General features: G+C 40.9%; 1 protein-coding gene across 4 annotated transcripts in view; it reads right to left on the reverse strand.

Annotated features, from left to right (window-relative positions):
- Positions 1-2679: 2679 nt before the first annotated feature.
- Positions 2680-16040, reverse strand: part of Atp7a (ATPase copper transporting alpha) — a 125065-nt gene continuing 111704 nt past the window's right edge. For all 4 annotated transcript variants that reach the window (XM_060375296.1, XM_060375297.1, XM_060375294.1 and 1 more), the window contains exons 19-23: positions 15879-16021; positions 10843-11046; positions 10161-10278; positions 7167-7269; positions 2680-6328 (exon numbers count right to left, since the gene is read on the reverse strand). In XM_060375296.1, coding sequence (XP_060231279.1) covers positions 6052-6328; positions 7167-7269; positions 10161-10278; positions 10843-11046; positions 15879-16021 — 845 coding nt within the window. In that variant the 3' untranslated portion in view covers positions 2680-6051. The remainder of the gene's footprint in view (positions 6329-7166; positions 7270-10160; positions 10279-10842; positions 11047-15878; positions 16022-16040) is intronic.

Genomic DNA, 16040 nt, shown 5'->3' on the forward strand with positions numbered 1-16040 from the left:
TGACAAGCAAATATGATGTAAGCCTTAAGTTCTCACACTGTTGAGTTTTCTCAGTTCTACTCATGGCTACAAGGCATGGCCAGCTTTCCCTACTGCTCAGACCCAAGACAGCGTTGAGCTGTAGCTCGACTTTATCACTGATTGCCTGACTTCTAGCAGGAAGTCAAGGTCACACAGCACGGAACTTAAAGCTCTCTGTGACGTACACAACCAATAACTTAAATAGCTCCATACCAACAGAGGACCTACACACCCAAGTGGCATGGCCAGTTTCTCTTTCCTTAAGCTCAGGACAAGGAAGTCACACAGTAACCACTGTATTTTTACAATACCCCTTCCAGTGATTATCTCTCAGAGAAGCCCATACCCACACTCTAGGGTGTGTCTTACTTTCTTCTGGAGTGCCTCTTTCTTGTAACTTTCATGCTTAAAATTGTATAAACCCTAACTCTGACTTATAAAGAAGGAACATCACTTCTATTTTTCTTAAGTCCCCAAATTCCACAAGTAAACAGTGCTATTCTCATTTTGCGCTTGAGGGAACCTTCAGGCCATGTCATGAACTTCACTATGGTTACTGTGATATGCCCCAAAGATGTCCTAATCCTCTGAAGCTATGACTTTGGTACATTTGGTGCAAAAGGGATTTTGCAGCTATGATAAAGTTGAAGACCTGGACTTGAGGATGATCTGAGTAGACCCAAAATAATCTCATAAGTCCACTGTAAGAGGAGTCAGGAAGTCAGAGGTAGTAGTATAAAACATGACAGTGGAAACAGAAGATGGATCAATACAGTGAAAGATCAATGAGCCAAGGAGCACAGGCAGCTTTTGACAGGTAAAAAACGGTCAAGGCACTGGAGTGCTTCTCAAGGAAGCACAACTTTACTAACACTGGTTTTTAGCTCTGCCATCCTTTTTGGACTTTGGATCTCCTGGAATGTAAGGTAACAAATTCTTCATCAAAACAAGATCTTAGGACCCACCCACAAAAACTTTGATTCAAAAATTATCCTGCTTACAAGAAGAGCAGGAATAAAGCGGCAACAGAAATTGAGGGTATGCCCAACCAATGATTGGCCCAACCCGAGACCCACCCTGCAGCAGAAAGCCTTCCCCTGACAATGTTAATGTTGCTCTGCTTTGCTTGCACACAAGAGCCTAACTTGACTGTCATCTGGGAGGCTCAGCCAGAAGTGGATTGAGACGGATGCTGGGACTTGCAGCCAAGCATGGGACAGAGCTCTGGGGGTCCTGTGGAAGTGTGGGAAGAAAGATGGAAGGACCTGGAGGGGACAGGAACCTCACAAGAAGACCAACAGAGACAACTATCACAGACCCACGGGAGCTCACAGATGGTAAGACATCAACTAAGGAGTACGTATGGTCTGGCCCTAGGTCCCCTGCACTACCCATGGGTGGCTTGGTCTTTATGTAGGGCACCTGGTGAGTGGAGGGGGGAGATGTTTCTAACATGGACTCTATTGCCTGCTTTTGGATCATTACTCCCTGGCAGGGCTACCTTGACTGGCTCAGGGGATGAAGAAATGCTGTCTTGATGTGATGGGGAGCATTGATACGGGAGGGAGGAGGGCTCCACTTTTTTAGTGGTAAAGGGAGAGAAGAAGAAAGGGAAGGGGAGACCAGTAGTAGAGGAGGGAGGGGGCACCCTTGGGATGTAAATTAAATGAATTTAAAAATAATGTATAAAAACGAAACAAAACAAGATCTTACACTGTAGCCCAAGCTGGCTTAAAACTCAGCATGTACCTTCAGCTACTCAATGCAACGACGGCCCTCCTGCCTCTGCCTCCTGAGTGCTGTAATAACACGTATGAGCCATCATGCCCAGCATATCAGCTCCAAATAACCTCTACATCCATGGCCTGCTTGTTATTTCAGTTGCTATAGTCATTTTGGATTTTAGACCATGCTTTTCAAATGAGTTACAAACACCTGTGCAAGCTCTAAGAGGCACTGGTCCTTTACCATGGATAAGTTAACCTCAGTTTTTCGGTTATACTTGGCAAGAAAGCAATTGGGGGTTTTAACTAGGTGAGGAAAGCACTTCAGTTTCTAGATCATCCTCGGACATCTGAGGAGCACAGAGGGAGATACATCCACACACTGAAAGATAAAACTTCCCAACAAGGCTGGCAGGTGCTACTCAAAGCAGGGAGACAACCCTATGTCTCAGTCTCTACCCTCATTTCTATGAAGGGCTTTGATGTGTTAACCTAGCATTCCCAGCACAAAGGCTCCTTCGCTTTGGTAAATCTGGAAGGTTGTGAAACCTCATTGACTGCACTGCTGCTCTCACTGTATTGCCTTTTGAACCAGGTAGAAAAGGGATGGGAAAAGGGAACATAAGGGTAAAATCTCGATAAGTTCATCCTGCTGGCCAGCTTTTCTCTTCTGATTGAACTATCCCATAGATTTGCTGAGACTTTCAATAATTCAGCTGTTCTGGGGTCACCTATGCTCCTGTCACGAAGTCCAGCAACACCTCTGGCTCACCATGCTGGTCTTGGGGGGAGTCACTTTGCTCTGTTGTTAGTGCCCTATTTGGGTTGAGTAGACATTTAGTCTCATTTCCCCAGAAAAAAATCCCACGTAATAACTGGGATATACACAGCACCCAGGATTCCCCCAAATCAAGAAAGGCTAATTTAGGGTAGATACTGTATCAAGAATTTATTAGACACTACAAAGAAGAGAACGTGCATAATGCTTTGTTTCTTGTTCTAAGTGATAGCAGCTGGTGAGTAGGACCTAAAGGACAATAGATTTGTGTCCCCCTACCTGAATGTGTGCTACTACCTCTGATCCTTGTATAGCATGGGTTTACAACTGAAACAACAGCCAAAGAACCCCAAACAACACTTTGAGCATAGTGTGGAACTGTTGGTAGAGGGGGCCGGAGGATTTAACACAGTGAGACATGACAACAGGTTTTTGTTTTGTTTTGTTTTTGTTTTTTTACAACACTATAATTATAAAGTTGAAGGCACATCTTTGGCAGAAATATCAATTACATGCACATGAGAAAAAACAAACTAGACCACAGCAAACAAATATTGCACAAAGTTGTCCGCTCCTGTTTTGGATCTAACCAAAGTTTTACAATACAAGGCTAAACATTTCTTTAAAAACAAAAGGTTGAGACACCTGGTTCGGGCTCCAAAAGGCATTTATCCTCAAGATCAATAAAAGAAGCTCATGGGACTGCGAATAAGAATTCATGCTTTGTGTTTTATCTGGTTACTCATACCAAACTAAAGGACTTAAGAAAGTCAGTGAAAAGTTGGTAATTTGGTATGAATTTGCATTTTTATATTTGGTAAAGAAATATTTTTTTTAATTCAGAAAACAAAATAACCCAAATGAATGATATCAGGAATGTATTTAATAATAATTTAAAAAGAACCTGTAACCAGATGCCTCATCCAAAGAAAATAACAATGTAGAGTAAAATAAATATTAAGAAAAACAACTTTAAAACAGAATCTAAAACTAATGGGAAAATCCTCTACTATACCTTTTTGATTTTAAGCTGTGTACAGAAAAGATAGACACACTCACAGTTTTGGAAACATCTTGTCTATAGTGCTATTTCAAGCATTGTCTATATTTGAATGAAGAATAATTTTTAAAAAAATTAAAGCATAATATAAAATTATTTGTTCATAAGGCATCAAATTTAACTTCCTAAAATGTTGATACTAAAGTAGGAAAAGCAACAATTCTATTTCACACCTGACAACTATACTTTTAAAACTACAATAGCAAATAGTCTATTTACGTTTTAATCTTTAAAGTCAAAAGGCATCTTTGGATATTTACGTTAAAATTGCCTCCTAGCTGAATCTGAATTAGCACTGGACAACAAAGTATCCATGGTGCCTTTTGACAGAGAGAATGGTTGTTGAGTGAGTACAGGAGAGTGGTAAAGAAAGTATAAAGAACCTCAAAACAGACACAAATAGAAATCCGTTTTCATTCTGTATGTGTTCTTTCTCTTTCTCTTTCTGGAGTGTGTGTGTGTGTGTGTGTGTACACACACACACATATATAATCATGCACTCACCAAATCCGTTCTCAGCAGTAACTCATTACTTAAAGCTAGTGGCCAACTGAAAGCAATGTGCTTGATCCCTTCTCTAAATGGGAGCCCTCTCCTCGGAATAATGCTTCTCTCAAACATGTTCTTTTTGAGTAATGACATGATGTGGAGGCAACGGGAGGACTCAATTAACACATGCAGAACAAAAGGAGTAATTGGCTGAGGGCCAGAGGACTTCTATTCTCAATATGGATCCAGAACAAGAAAAAAACCTGTTATAACTCTCTAGGATTAGCTGTTTCTTCTGGAAGTCAAGTTATGTTCAAATGGGCTGCTAGAACAAAGAAACAAATACTCAAACTCAAACTCTTAAGGAGGCATAGATAGTGATTTAAACTAGAGCTTAAATGTATACACTAATACGCTATTAAAATAGGTTTGCCTTTCCAAATTAATAGCACCTTCATCAAAAGTTTCACCTCTCTAAGATAGCCAAGATAGAACTCAGGTCTTTTCCAAATTTAGAAAGACAGTGTTGACGAACATAAACAATTTTGGGTGTGGGATATGAAAGAATAAGACAGAAAGGGCATAGAATTGAAAAACCCCATTCTCCATTTCATGTTATACTTGCTAATATAAAAATGACTTTTGTAGTTGATACTGAATTGAAAAGGAGAAAAGAAAGAAAAAAAAAAAGAAAAGGAGAAAAGAACATTTTCGGAGGATAAATCATCTATCTTAGGGATTGTGCTATTGGCTTTAAGTGTGGCATGCAAATAAAAGGCTTGGAGTTTGTTTATAAGCACAAATGTTTTAAACAAAGGAAAATATATTTAACTATAAGGTATCACCTAGTCACTCTGATAAGTTATTTAAAACAGAAGAGGTAACTAAAATTTTATTAAATTATAATATACCAGCCAAGTGATTGTATTCCAAAGGATGAATTTAGTTAGTCCAGGTACTTTTATATGCCTAAATATTTAACATATTAGTTTTAATCATAAAAGACTTTTTCAGTGACAGAGGCTCAACTGTTAAGTTTTTAGACTGGGACTGATGGACAGACTCCACTATGAACAAAGCTGGACTCCATAGGAGAACTGAAAGCTGGCACAGGCCTGGGGAAACTGAATTGAGAATTTCGACAACACTGGAGAAACGGAAGAGTAGACAACTCTTCAGACCCTTCCTGTCTTCTGAGCCACACAACGTAAGAAGAAGAGCAAGATTTCAAAGGAGCCATCAGTTACAAAAAGGTTTCAAGACAGAGTCTCAGTGTGTACAGGCCAGACTGGCTTTGATCTTATAATTCTCCTGACTCATTCTAAGTGATTGCTTTCAGTTATTTTTAGTCAAGGAAAAAAAACCACCAAAACTTGGCTGACTTGAAAGAAGGTGGTAAAAGCCATCCTGGAGGCTCTTAGGAACTACAGGACAAGGACGCAGGCGTTATGAGGTGAAAGCAAGCCTACAATAAATAAGGCACATCTATTTTGAAACAGCTGCAACTGTTTTCCTTCTTAACTATATGCTTTGTACAGTGCTTTGAAAGCCGTTGCTCCCCAAAGAGGCAAGGACAGAGGCTCAAGAAAATTTTCAAGGTCGTGCTCTCAAATCTTCACATTTTTAAATCATCCTGTCTTTGGGCACTTTTATTTTATTATTTTTTTGTTGTTGTTGTTGTTGTTTTGGTCAAATTAAAAAATGGTCTGCTCTATTACCAACAAGTTACCAACCTCTAACTATAGAGCTTGTTTTAAATTCGCTGCTCTACCCTCTGCATCCCTTAAAACAAAAACTGCTGGAATTCATTTTGGATAATGCCAGATTCAGAGCTCCTGCCCTGCGAAAGGTATTAACCAATATAACTAAGATAAAATCCTGAACATAAGGGCATGAAACTGACATAAGATCCTTCCACAACGACATAAGTGCCATGTCAGTGCACATGAACTTCAACTAGCAGCATCCACGGAGGCCTTTTACACTGTGGTGTCGTCGTCTTCCTGGAAGTCTCCCACCAGAAGTGAGTGCTTGTCAGGTTCACTAGTAACGACACTGTTCAGGGAGCGTTTGTCCGACAGTAGTGAGTTTATGGAGGCTCTGCTGTAATTGACAATCCGGTCTAGCAAACCCAGTCTTGGAGAATTTCTGGAGGCGTCATTTAATCCAACGTGAACGCTGATTTCTGAAGGACTCCTCTGTCCTGGGTGGCTCCGAGCACGCAACTCATAACTATCGTACGTCGGTTTTCTGTAACTGGATGTTAAGTTTAAAGCAACCAAGTGTTAACTAGATGCTTGTTGTGGGTAGAAACAAAAAGATTGGCTCGTTATAAGGTGTGCAAAGATGGCGACTGCTGGGAAAGTGGCTTGAAATGAACTTCATGTTGTCACACAATTCAAAGTCCCACTTCGAAAAGCCAGCATATGACACTGGACCCCACTTTGGGCTTATGTTTGTAATGCATACACCACATAAAATGGTAACTACTTAGCCTTGCTTTTTGGGTTGAGACAGGGTCTTTACTACATAGCTTAGGCTGGACTATTTGACTCTCTCGCCCCTTCCTTCGAGTGCTTGCATTACAAGTGGGTGCCATCACACATAGCTTGCTGATATTTATCAGTTACTGCCTAATAGCTCTTAAAATTTGTTTAGGAGTCTGTGAAGATGGCTCAATGGATAATGTGCTTGCTCTACAAGAAGGAGAACCCGAGTTAGGATCCCCAGCACCCACACAAAAGCTGAGTGTGGTGGCCTGCACCTGCGCTCCTATTCCTAAGGAGATGAAACAGGAGGAGTCTAGGGGCTTGTGTCTAGTCTAGCTTAACTGGTGAACTCTTGGTTCAGTAAGAGAATTTACCCCAAAATATAATGTAAAAAAAAAAAAATAGAAGACACCCAATACTGACCTCTATGCACATGTATACACACATACATACCTATGAGTACACACACACACACACACACACACACACACACAAAGATACAATTATTTTAGCATACCTCATCAATACAAGAATCAAACCTACTAATAAAAGCTGGATGTTTGAAAGCATATAAAATACCAATATGAGCGAGGCATCACACTTACAGTTTGAGGAAGAGGGAAGAAAGTACTACAGAAACCGATGACGCAGCCATTGCTGCAGATCCCATCCAGGGTTGCAAAACCAAACCGATGGGCAGAAAAACACCTGGAAACAAGTGTGAATTAGAATAGGCAGGACTAAGTGCATTATCAACACATTTTTAACGTGTGCACAATTTATTTTATCATTTCTTCAGCATTTTATCCTCTTGGTTGTGGAGATTTGTGTCGCTGTCAATATTCCCTTAGTAGCGTGCTTCCATAAATATTCTTGTGCATATTTCCTGTATTCATGTTTTTTTTTATTTTAATTTAAATTTTTAAATATTAATTACAGTTTATTCACTTTGTATCTCAGCTGTAGCCGCCTCTGTTATTCCCTCCCAATCCCACCCTCTCTCCTTCATCTCCTCCCATGGCCCTCTCCAAGTCCATTGATAAGGGAGAGCCTACTCCCCTTCCATCTGATCCTAGTTTATCAGGTCTCATCACGACTGGCTGGATTGTCCTCCTCTGTGGCCTGGTAAGGCTGCTCCCCAATCAGGGGAAGGTGATCAAAGATCCAGCCACTGAGTTCATGTCAGGGACAGTCCCTGTTTCCCTTACTAAGGAACCTACTTGGATACTGAGCTGCCATGGGCTACATCTGTGCAGGGGTTCTAGGTTATCTCCATGCATGGTCCTTGGTTGGAGAAACAGTCTCAGAAAAGACCCCTGAGCCCAGGTTTCCTGGTTTTTTGCTCTCTTTGTGGAGCTCCTGTCCCCTCCAGGTCTTTCTATCTCCCTCTTCTTTCATAAGATTCCCTGCACTCTGCCCAAAGTACAATGGAATACTACTAAGCAATTAAGAACAGAGAAATCATGAAATTTGCAGGCAAATGGTGGGATCTAGAAAAGATCATCTTGAGTGAGGTATCCCAGACGCAGAAAGACACACACGGTATATACTCACTTATAAGTGGATACTAGACATATAATATAGGATAACATACTAAAATCTGTACACCTAAAGAAACTAAGCAAGAAGGAGGATCCTGGCTTAAGACAAGCAATCCTCACTCAGAAAGGCAAATGGAATGGACATGAGAAGAGGGAGAAAACAGGGAACAGGACAGGATCCTCCCACAGAGGGCCTCTGAAAGACTCCACCCAGCGGGGTATTAAAGCAGATGCTGAGACTCATAGCCAAACTTTGGGCAGAGTGCAGGGACTCCTGTATTCATGTTTAAGAGTCTCCCCAGGGTGCATCCCAGGGGAGAAACTGCTTTGTCCTGAGAGCTGTAGATGGATATTCTTCAGTTCTCTAGTGTACCGAAGGTCATGCCCTACCAACTCACACACACTTGCTTTTTCCTTTTCTTTCTTTTTCTCTGCATACTTTCTTTTTTTGAGACAGGGTCTCACTATGGAGCCCTAGCTGGCCTCAGATTCACAGAGATCTGTTTAAGTGCTGGGATTAAATTAGGCATGGAGTACCATATGTGGGCAAATGTTTTTGTTTGAAGTTAAGAATTTAAATCTTCCTGTCTATGTACCCATCTATCAATCTACGTTTTTTGAGACAATGTCCTGCTATGTCCAGCCCTGACACCTGGAACATGTTCAAGGCCAGGCTAGACTTAAACTTGTTGCTATCCTCCTGCTAATTGCCTCCCAAATGCTGGGACTATAGATGTGAGCCACTATGTCCAAACACACTGGATTTCAATAGACATTTTAATACTTGTTCATATGTGTATATAAAATAGAGATTTCAACTTTTAATTTTATAGGCTTACCTGGATTTTTCTACTTTTCTTACAGTAATCATCAATTACTAATATGATTTTTAAAAAATCGTTTGCTGCATGATTTAATCTTACTGGACATAGACTTTCTTTTGATTTGTCATTCTCAGCATTTATGTGCCCTTGTGTTAAACAACTCTGTAGTTAGTTTATATTTCAAGCCAGAGAGATAAGGAAGAAGGGATGACTACTTGTCACTGTTTTCTCCTTTTTATGAGTCTCTGAGAATTTTATCTCTTAGATATTATTAACACCTACCAAATTCTAAATTTAGGGGAGTCACAGGTGATTATTAAACAATTGTGTTATTGTTTTCTGTTTGTTGGTTTGGTTGGTTTGCTTTTCAAGACAGGGATTTTTCTGTGTAGCCTTGGCTGTCCTGAACTCACTCTGTAGACCAGGCTGACCTCGAACTCACAGAGATCTGCCTGCCTCTGCCTCCTTGAGTTCTGGGATTACAAGCATGCACCGCAGTGCCCGGCTAATTGTGTTATTGTTTATTATTCATATTCCTATAATCACTCTGTCACTTGGTCTCTTAGTCTTAAAAAAATACCTGACAACTACAATAGAAAAACAGGAAATTACATGAAAAACAGGTAATTTATTAATACGTGACAAGACCAAACTGATGCAAAGTCAAAATAAGTGGAAGAAAATTTAAGACAGTAATAGTGGTTCTATTTAGGTAGTAAAATTATACATAAATTTCTTCTGCTTGGCAAAAAAATTATATATATATATATATATATATATATATACACACACACACACATACATACACACACATATATGTAGATGGAGAAAGATTTAAAGCAAGGTAACAAAATAGCAATTAGTTTAGGTGATGAGTACATATATTTTCTTTTTTAAGAAAAGAGTTATTTTAATTTTAATTGTATGTATGTGTATGTATGCCTATGTGTAGGCACAGATTTTCTGTACCATTTTTTCAAAGTTTACTTAGGTGTGAAATCATTCAAATTATAACATTGGAGGGAAGAATTTAAAACTATCAAAACATTTATAAATTCTTGGACTATAATGAACTTTATTGAACATTACTGGTTTTAACATTTCCTTTTACTACAGTAGCAAGGTATATGTAAAAACTAAGGTCAAAACTAAAAATAGTAAGTCTAATTCTTTCAATATGATACGTTTCTAATGACTTTAACTACAAAAGTAAAAATTGTTAAGAGTCACATACCAGCAGCAATGGGAATTCCAACCAGATTATAAATTAGAGCAAAGACAAAATTGATTCGAATCCTCTTGACTGTCTTCCTTGACAAGTCGATACTCGCCACAACATCCAAAAGGTCATTCTGAGGAGAGAGAGATTGGTGATATTAGTGAGATGTTAACTCTGCTAAGCATTTCTCTACTTGTCACTGTGTACAACAGGAATTATGTACGTCTTGGGATATACTGTGAATTAAGTACAAATTTCCGATATTTTGAAGCCTTGAGTCAAGGCTGGAAGAGGTTTTTGAGGAAAAAAAATTAAGGATTCTGAAAGTGCTTTTAGGGTTCTGGGCTAGTATAAGGACTGAATATTTAAATAATGTCAGTGACTACTGTGGCAAATAGTTATTTTATTGCTAAATCTTACTTTCACACCAGAGGCTTGTGATTCTCATTTGTATTGCTGGCCCGAGAAGGTCAGTGAGTAAGTAGTTAGAGTAGCCTTACCCCCACTCCGCACTTTCTCGGTCTTCACGGCCAGGAACACGGGACGTGGGGCAAGACCACGACCCAGTATGTTTACAGCGCTACCTCGAACCCTATCAGGCAGTCTCCCACTCCTCCCATCTCAGACCACAGTACCTCCTCTTAGGGTGTAAGTACTGCCTGCTAACGGACGGCACCGCTGCAACTCCAGGACTTACCCTTATCAAAACCACGTCAGCTGCTTCAATGGCTACATCTGTGCCTGTGCCAATGGCAATTCCCACATTTGCCATTGCCAGAGCCGGAGAATCATTGATTCCATCTCCTACCATGGCTACACGTTTTCCTTCCTCTTGAAGCTGTTTCACCTTAGCAACTTTATGGGAAGGTAGAACTTCAGCAAACACCTTAGTAATGCCAACCTATGTGAAGAAAATCAACTCAGTTTCAGAAAGTAATACTGAGCACAGAAAATAAAGCTGAGCCAAGAGTAAAAAGCCACTATTTTATTTATTTATTTATTATGTACACAGTGTTCTGTCTGCTTGTGTGCCTGCAGGCCAGAGGAGGGCATTAGATCACATTATAGATGGTTGTGAGCCACCATGTGGTTGCTGGGAATTGAACTCAGGACCTCTGGAAGAGTAGTCAATGCTCTTAACCTCTGAACCATCTCTCCAACTCTCAAGAGCCACTATTTTGTTGTTGTTGTTTGTTCATTTGTTCATTTCTTTCTTTCTTTCTTTCTTTTTTTTTTTTTTGACACAGGGTTTCTCTGTGTAGCCTTGGCTATCCTGGAACTCATTCTGTAGACCAGGCTGGCCTTGAACTCACAGAGATCTGCCTTCCTGAGTGTTGGGATTATAGGCATGTACTTCTGCACCTGGCTATGAGCCGTTAGTTTTAATCTGCCAGAGGTTTACATTTTAAGAATGAAAATGTCCAGTGATCATGGAGAGAAGCATTCACCTTTTTATTTTTCAATAAATTATTTATTTTAATTTTATGTGCTAAGTGTTTCTGACTGCATGTATGTCTGTGCAAGGGTATCAGATCTCCTTGAATTGGAGTTACAGAGGTTGTGAGCTGCCATGTGGGTGCTGGGAAATGAACCTGGGTCCTCTGGAAGAGTAGCCAGTGCTCTTAACCGCTGAGTCATTTCTCCAGCCCTGAGAGTCTTCTTCCCTAAAAGCTATTTATTTTTGTCTTATGAATGTTTTATCTGTGTGCACACACACACACACACACACACTGTGCCCAGCGCTCACAGAGGCCAGAAGAGGGTGCTGGATGCCCTGCAACTGGGGATAAAGATGGTTGTGAGCCACCATGTGAGCATTGGAACCCTCTGAAAGAGCAGCTAGTTCTCTAAATGGCTGCGGCATCTTTCCAGCCAATAAGCAACTTTCTGCACTGTTTGCATGTGTGGAACGACACTGTCGTCATGGAGACAGCATCCATCAAAGTGTGCACACCATCTGCTCTGCAAAAAAAAAATCAACTTTTAGCTATATTCTAAACAGACTCTTTCATGTCCAAATATGTCAAGGACATTTATTATTGCCTGTTTACAGAAATGAAAAAACTTAAAACTGCCTAAATGTCTGCCACTAGGGAATGATAACATAAATTATGATCCATCCATACTAGAGAATTCCACATAGCAGTCGAGAAGGAATGAAATAATTTTGTATGCTAAGATGTGAACAAACACTGGGCACATTGGCAGATACCTTCAATCCCAGAACTTGAAGAGGCAGAGGCAGACGAACCAAGGCCAGCCTGGTCTACAAAGTAAGTCCAGGACAGTCAAACAGCCAAGCCTATACAGAAAAACCCTGTTTTGAGAAACAACAACAGCAAAAAGATATGAACAAAGATCTGGGGAACATAGTTAGATATTTAAAAACCACCGAATAAACTATAAAATGATCCAATTAATGCTGAAACAACAGAACTGCCTATTTGTATACAGGTGTATATGCATACAGAACTTGACAAAGAATGTGGAAAATGTTACAAATTCTTTACAACCTTCATAATCTTACATAAGAATGTAATCATATGGGTGGGAGTATGGGACCAGGAGTAGAGGTAGTGGTTGCGATAGGGATGAAAAGTGAATAAATAAATTTTAAAAAGAAAACTAAAAAAAAAAAGAAAAAGTGTTCATCTTCAGTCACGGTTAATCCATGGCTTAACAATGAAATTTTAAAATTAGTCTGGAGAGAGTGTTCTATTCAAATAATGCAAGATTAGAAATAACAGGTTAACTACAAAAAAAAAACTAACAAGGTCTTCGTGGGAGCCAGTGGCTAGGCGGGTGGAGCATAGGCCAATCAGCATAGATGGCTCAAGGACCCCCGCCCCCTCCCCCACCCTCAAAGCTGGGCCCGGGCAGCCCTCTCTGCGCTGTTAGCGGCTGGCCTCAGAGTTCACAGGCGGCGGGCGGAGCTGCGAGCTAGAGCCCTAGGAGGTCCCCTGGTGCCATGTGGGTGAACACCCGGTCATGATCAACCAGTTCGCGCTGCCGCCGACCAGGCTCAACAATTGCTGCAGGCATTGAACTGCCAGTTCGAGACCGCCCTAAGCACATTCTTCCAAGAAGGCAACATTCCTAACAATCACCACCACCGGCAGATGATGTGTATGCCCAGCAACACCCCCGCAATGCCCCTGGCCTTGTTATCCAAGCTTCATGGGTCTGAGGGCCTGCAGAACAGTAGCAGCTCCATGACAGCTGTGGCCTGCTCCCCCACTATAAACTTCAGCCCCTTCTGGGCTACATCCTCACCCAACTACCAGATGTCCTGGATCCCGCCCTTTTCCCCCAACTTTTCCCCTCATCTCCACTACCCACGGCCCACAGTCCACGTGGCCCCCTGGAGCATCAAAGGCGGGTACCCAGCAGAGAGCCATGGCAGCAGTGGATGGCCAGAGATGAGACTGGATGGCACTGGGCTGGAGCAGGGGGCAGTCCAGGGTTGTGGAGACACAGAGGAGGGGTGGTAAGGGGGGAAATGCAAGAGGGGGGGGTTCTTGAAGATGGCACTGGAAAGTTTTATAAGAGGATTTTTGTGGGTAGGAAGACAATAAACATCCTGAGCCACTTGGGTTCTTCAGGAGGGAAAGTTTTTTTCCCCTCTTTTTAATATATAACCATAAGATATATATATGAATATAAATTTAGTTAATATAGGTGAGAATGGGGCCTGCACATGTGGCATACTGGGGTCAGGGGATGGCTTACAATCCTTGTCAGTACCCCTTCCTCTGCCTGGTTAAGAGAAATAGGAGTGCTCATAGACAGAGTGAGTGTGCAGCCAGCTGGCTGTGCTGCCTCCATTAGAAGGCACACCAGTTATTAGGAGCCCTCCCCTCCTCCACCAAGAGAGGCGGTCCCAGAAGAGTCCTGTCCAAACCATGGACTTTTCTGTCTATTGGCAGGCAGTTTTCATTCCTCCTGGTGGTGGCCTGTCAGTGAGTGGCCCTGAAACTCATCACCCTGTCACCAGCTAGGTGTGCAGAGCTGAAGAGTTAGCTGGCCTCTGATGAGTGGATACTTGATGGTCCCATCCTTTACTTTCCTGATTGTCCCACAGGTCCCCTAGCCTCTCTTTGTGTGTGTCTAGGGCCAGAGCAAGACAACTCAGGAGAGCCTGCCTTTGGATTGAGTTCCTAGATTATTCACATGTCACTAGGGTACAATTTTAATTTAAAACTTAAAAAGAAAAAAAATTAAAAAAATACAATAAAATAAACTTAAAAAGACTTTTCTAAAAACAAACAAACAAACAAACAAAAAACCCACCAAAAAACAACAACAACAACAAAAACAAAAAAAACCCACTAAAAAACAAAAACAACAAAAAATGTACTTAAAGATTATTTCTGTTATATACTAGAAAACAGCCATCAAGATGGGTCAATGGGTAAAGATATTTAGCATCAAGCCTGATGACCTGAGTTCAGTCCCTAGAATCCATACAGTGAAGAAGAGAACCAATTCCCACAACTTCATCCTCTGATCTAAATAAACTCACTCTATATCACATGCATGCACACACACACACACACACACACACACACACACACTAGGAGAAAAGGCATTCTAAGATTTTTTTAATTGAAAAATGGTGGAGATAGCTGGGTGTGGTGGTGCATACCTTTAATCCCAGCACATGTGGAGGCAGAGGCAGGCAGATCTCTGTGAGTTCAAGGCCAGCCTGGTCTACAACAAAGTGAGTCCAAAACACCTAGGGCTACACAGAGAAACCGTGTCTTGAAAACAAAACAAAAACAAAACAAAACAAAACAAAGATGTTAGAGATGAGACAAATGTAGAGTTAAGAAAAACGGTATGTCAAAGAAAAGAGACTCACTGATGGCATCCAGAACAGATAGGAGAGGGACCTGCAGGCAGCTGCCACCATGTTTACAGTGGAGGATTATTGAAAGCCTGGCTGTTGCAGGATATTTAATCACATGGTTAAACCCGAGATTTTGTTCTTTACTGGAAAAACCTGTTTCTAGTTGTGGTGTAGCTCAGCACTAGTGCACACCTCTCATCCAAGAGCTTTCTGTTTGAATATTGTAAACAAGATTATATTAAAGTCAACTATAGCCCAAAAGGCAGGACAAGCGACCAATTAAGAGAGAGAGAACTTAGGAAAAAAAATCATAGAGTACATAGAGTAAGTGAGGAAGACAGAGATACAAGAGGTAGGAGGGAGGGACATTGAGTTTGAGGGGTTTTAAGAGAGAGTAGAGAAAGAGAAGGGGCTTTTGCTTCTGGGATGTCCACTGAGTAGGAAGGTTACCTGGTGCTTTCTCTGCCTCTCTGAGCCAGCAGACTTTCATTCAAGCATCCGACTCTTTATTGGTAAAATGGAATGTCTGAGATTTTGTTAAAAAAAAAACAAAAACAAAAACAACAACAAAAATACCTGCACCACTGATGAAAACTATTTGTATCATTTCAAAGAAAGCATCAACAGAAACCAGTGTGCAGCAATGTCACTCAAACTAAACTCAAGCTAAGCAAATACCCTTTCACTTACATCATTAACATACAGGGTCCTTCTACCACACCATGCTGATTGTTTTTAAGCAATTAGGGATATCTACTTGTTGATAACGCAAACAATAACTAGTATGACTTTCTAAGCACTTAAGTGGAAGAAAAAGTTTTATATTTAGAATGAGATGTTAGCACATGTGCCCATCCCAATAAATAAATAAACCAGTTAATTACCTGAGAAGCAATAGATCGGGCTGTTTTACTGTTGTCTCCAGTCATTAGAACTACTTCTAAGCCCATAGATTTCAGAATGTGGACAGCCAGCTCTGCCTCAGGTTTCACAGTATCAGCAATGGCTATCAAGCCACACAGCTCATCTAATATAGCAGCATCGAA

This window comes from Meriones unguiculatus, chromosome X (genome assembly GCF_030254825.1).
Source record: "Meriones unguiculatus strain TT.TT164.6M chromosome X, Bangor_MerUng_6.1, whole genome shotgun sequence".
Lineage (NCBI taxonomy): Eukaryota > Metazoa > Chordata > Mammalia > Rodentia > Muridae > Meriones > Meriones unguiculatus.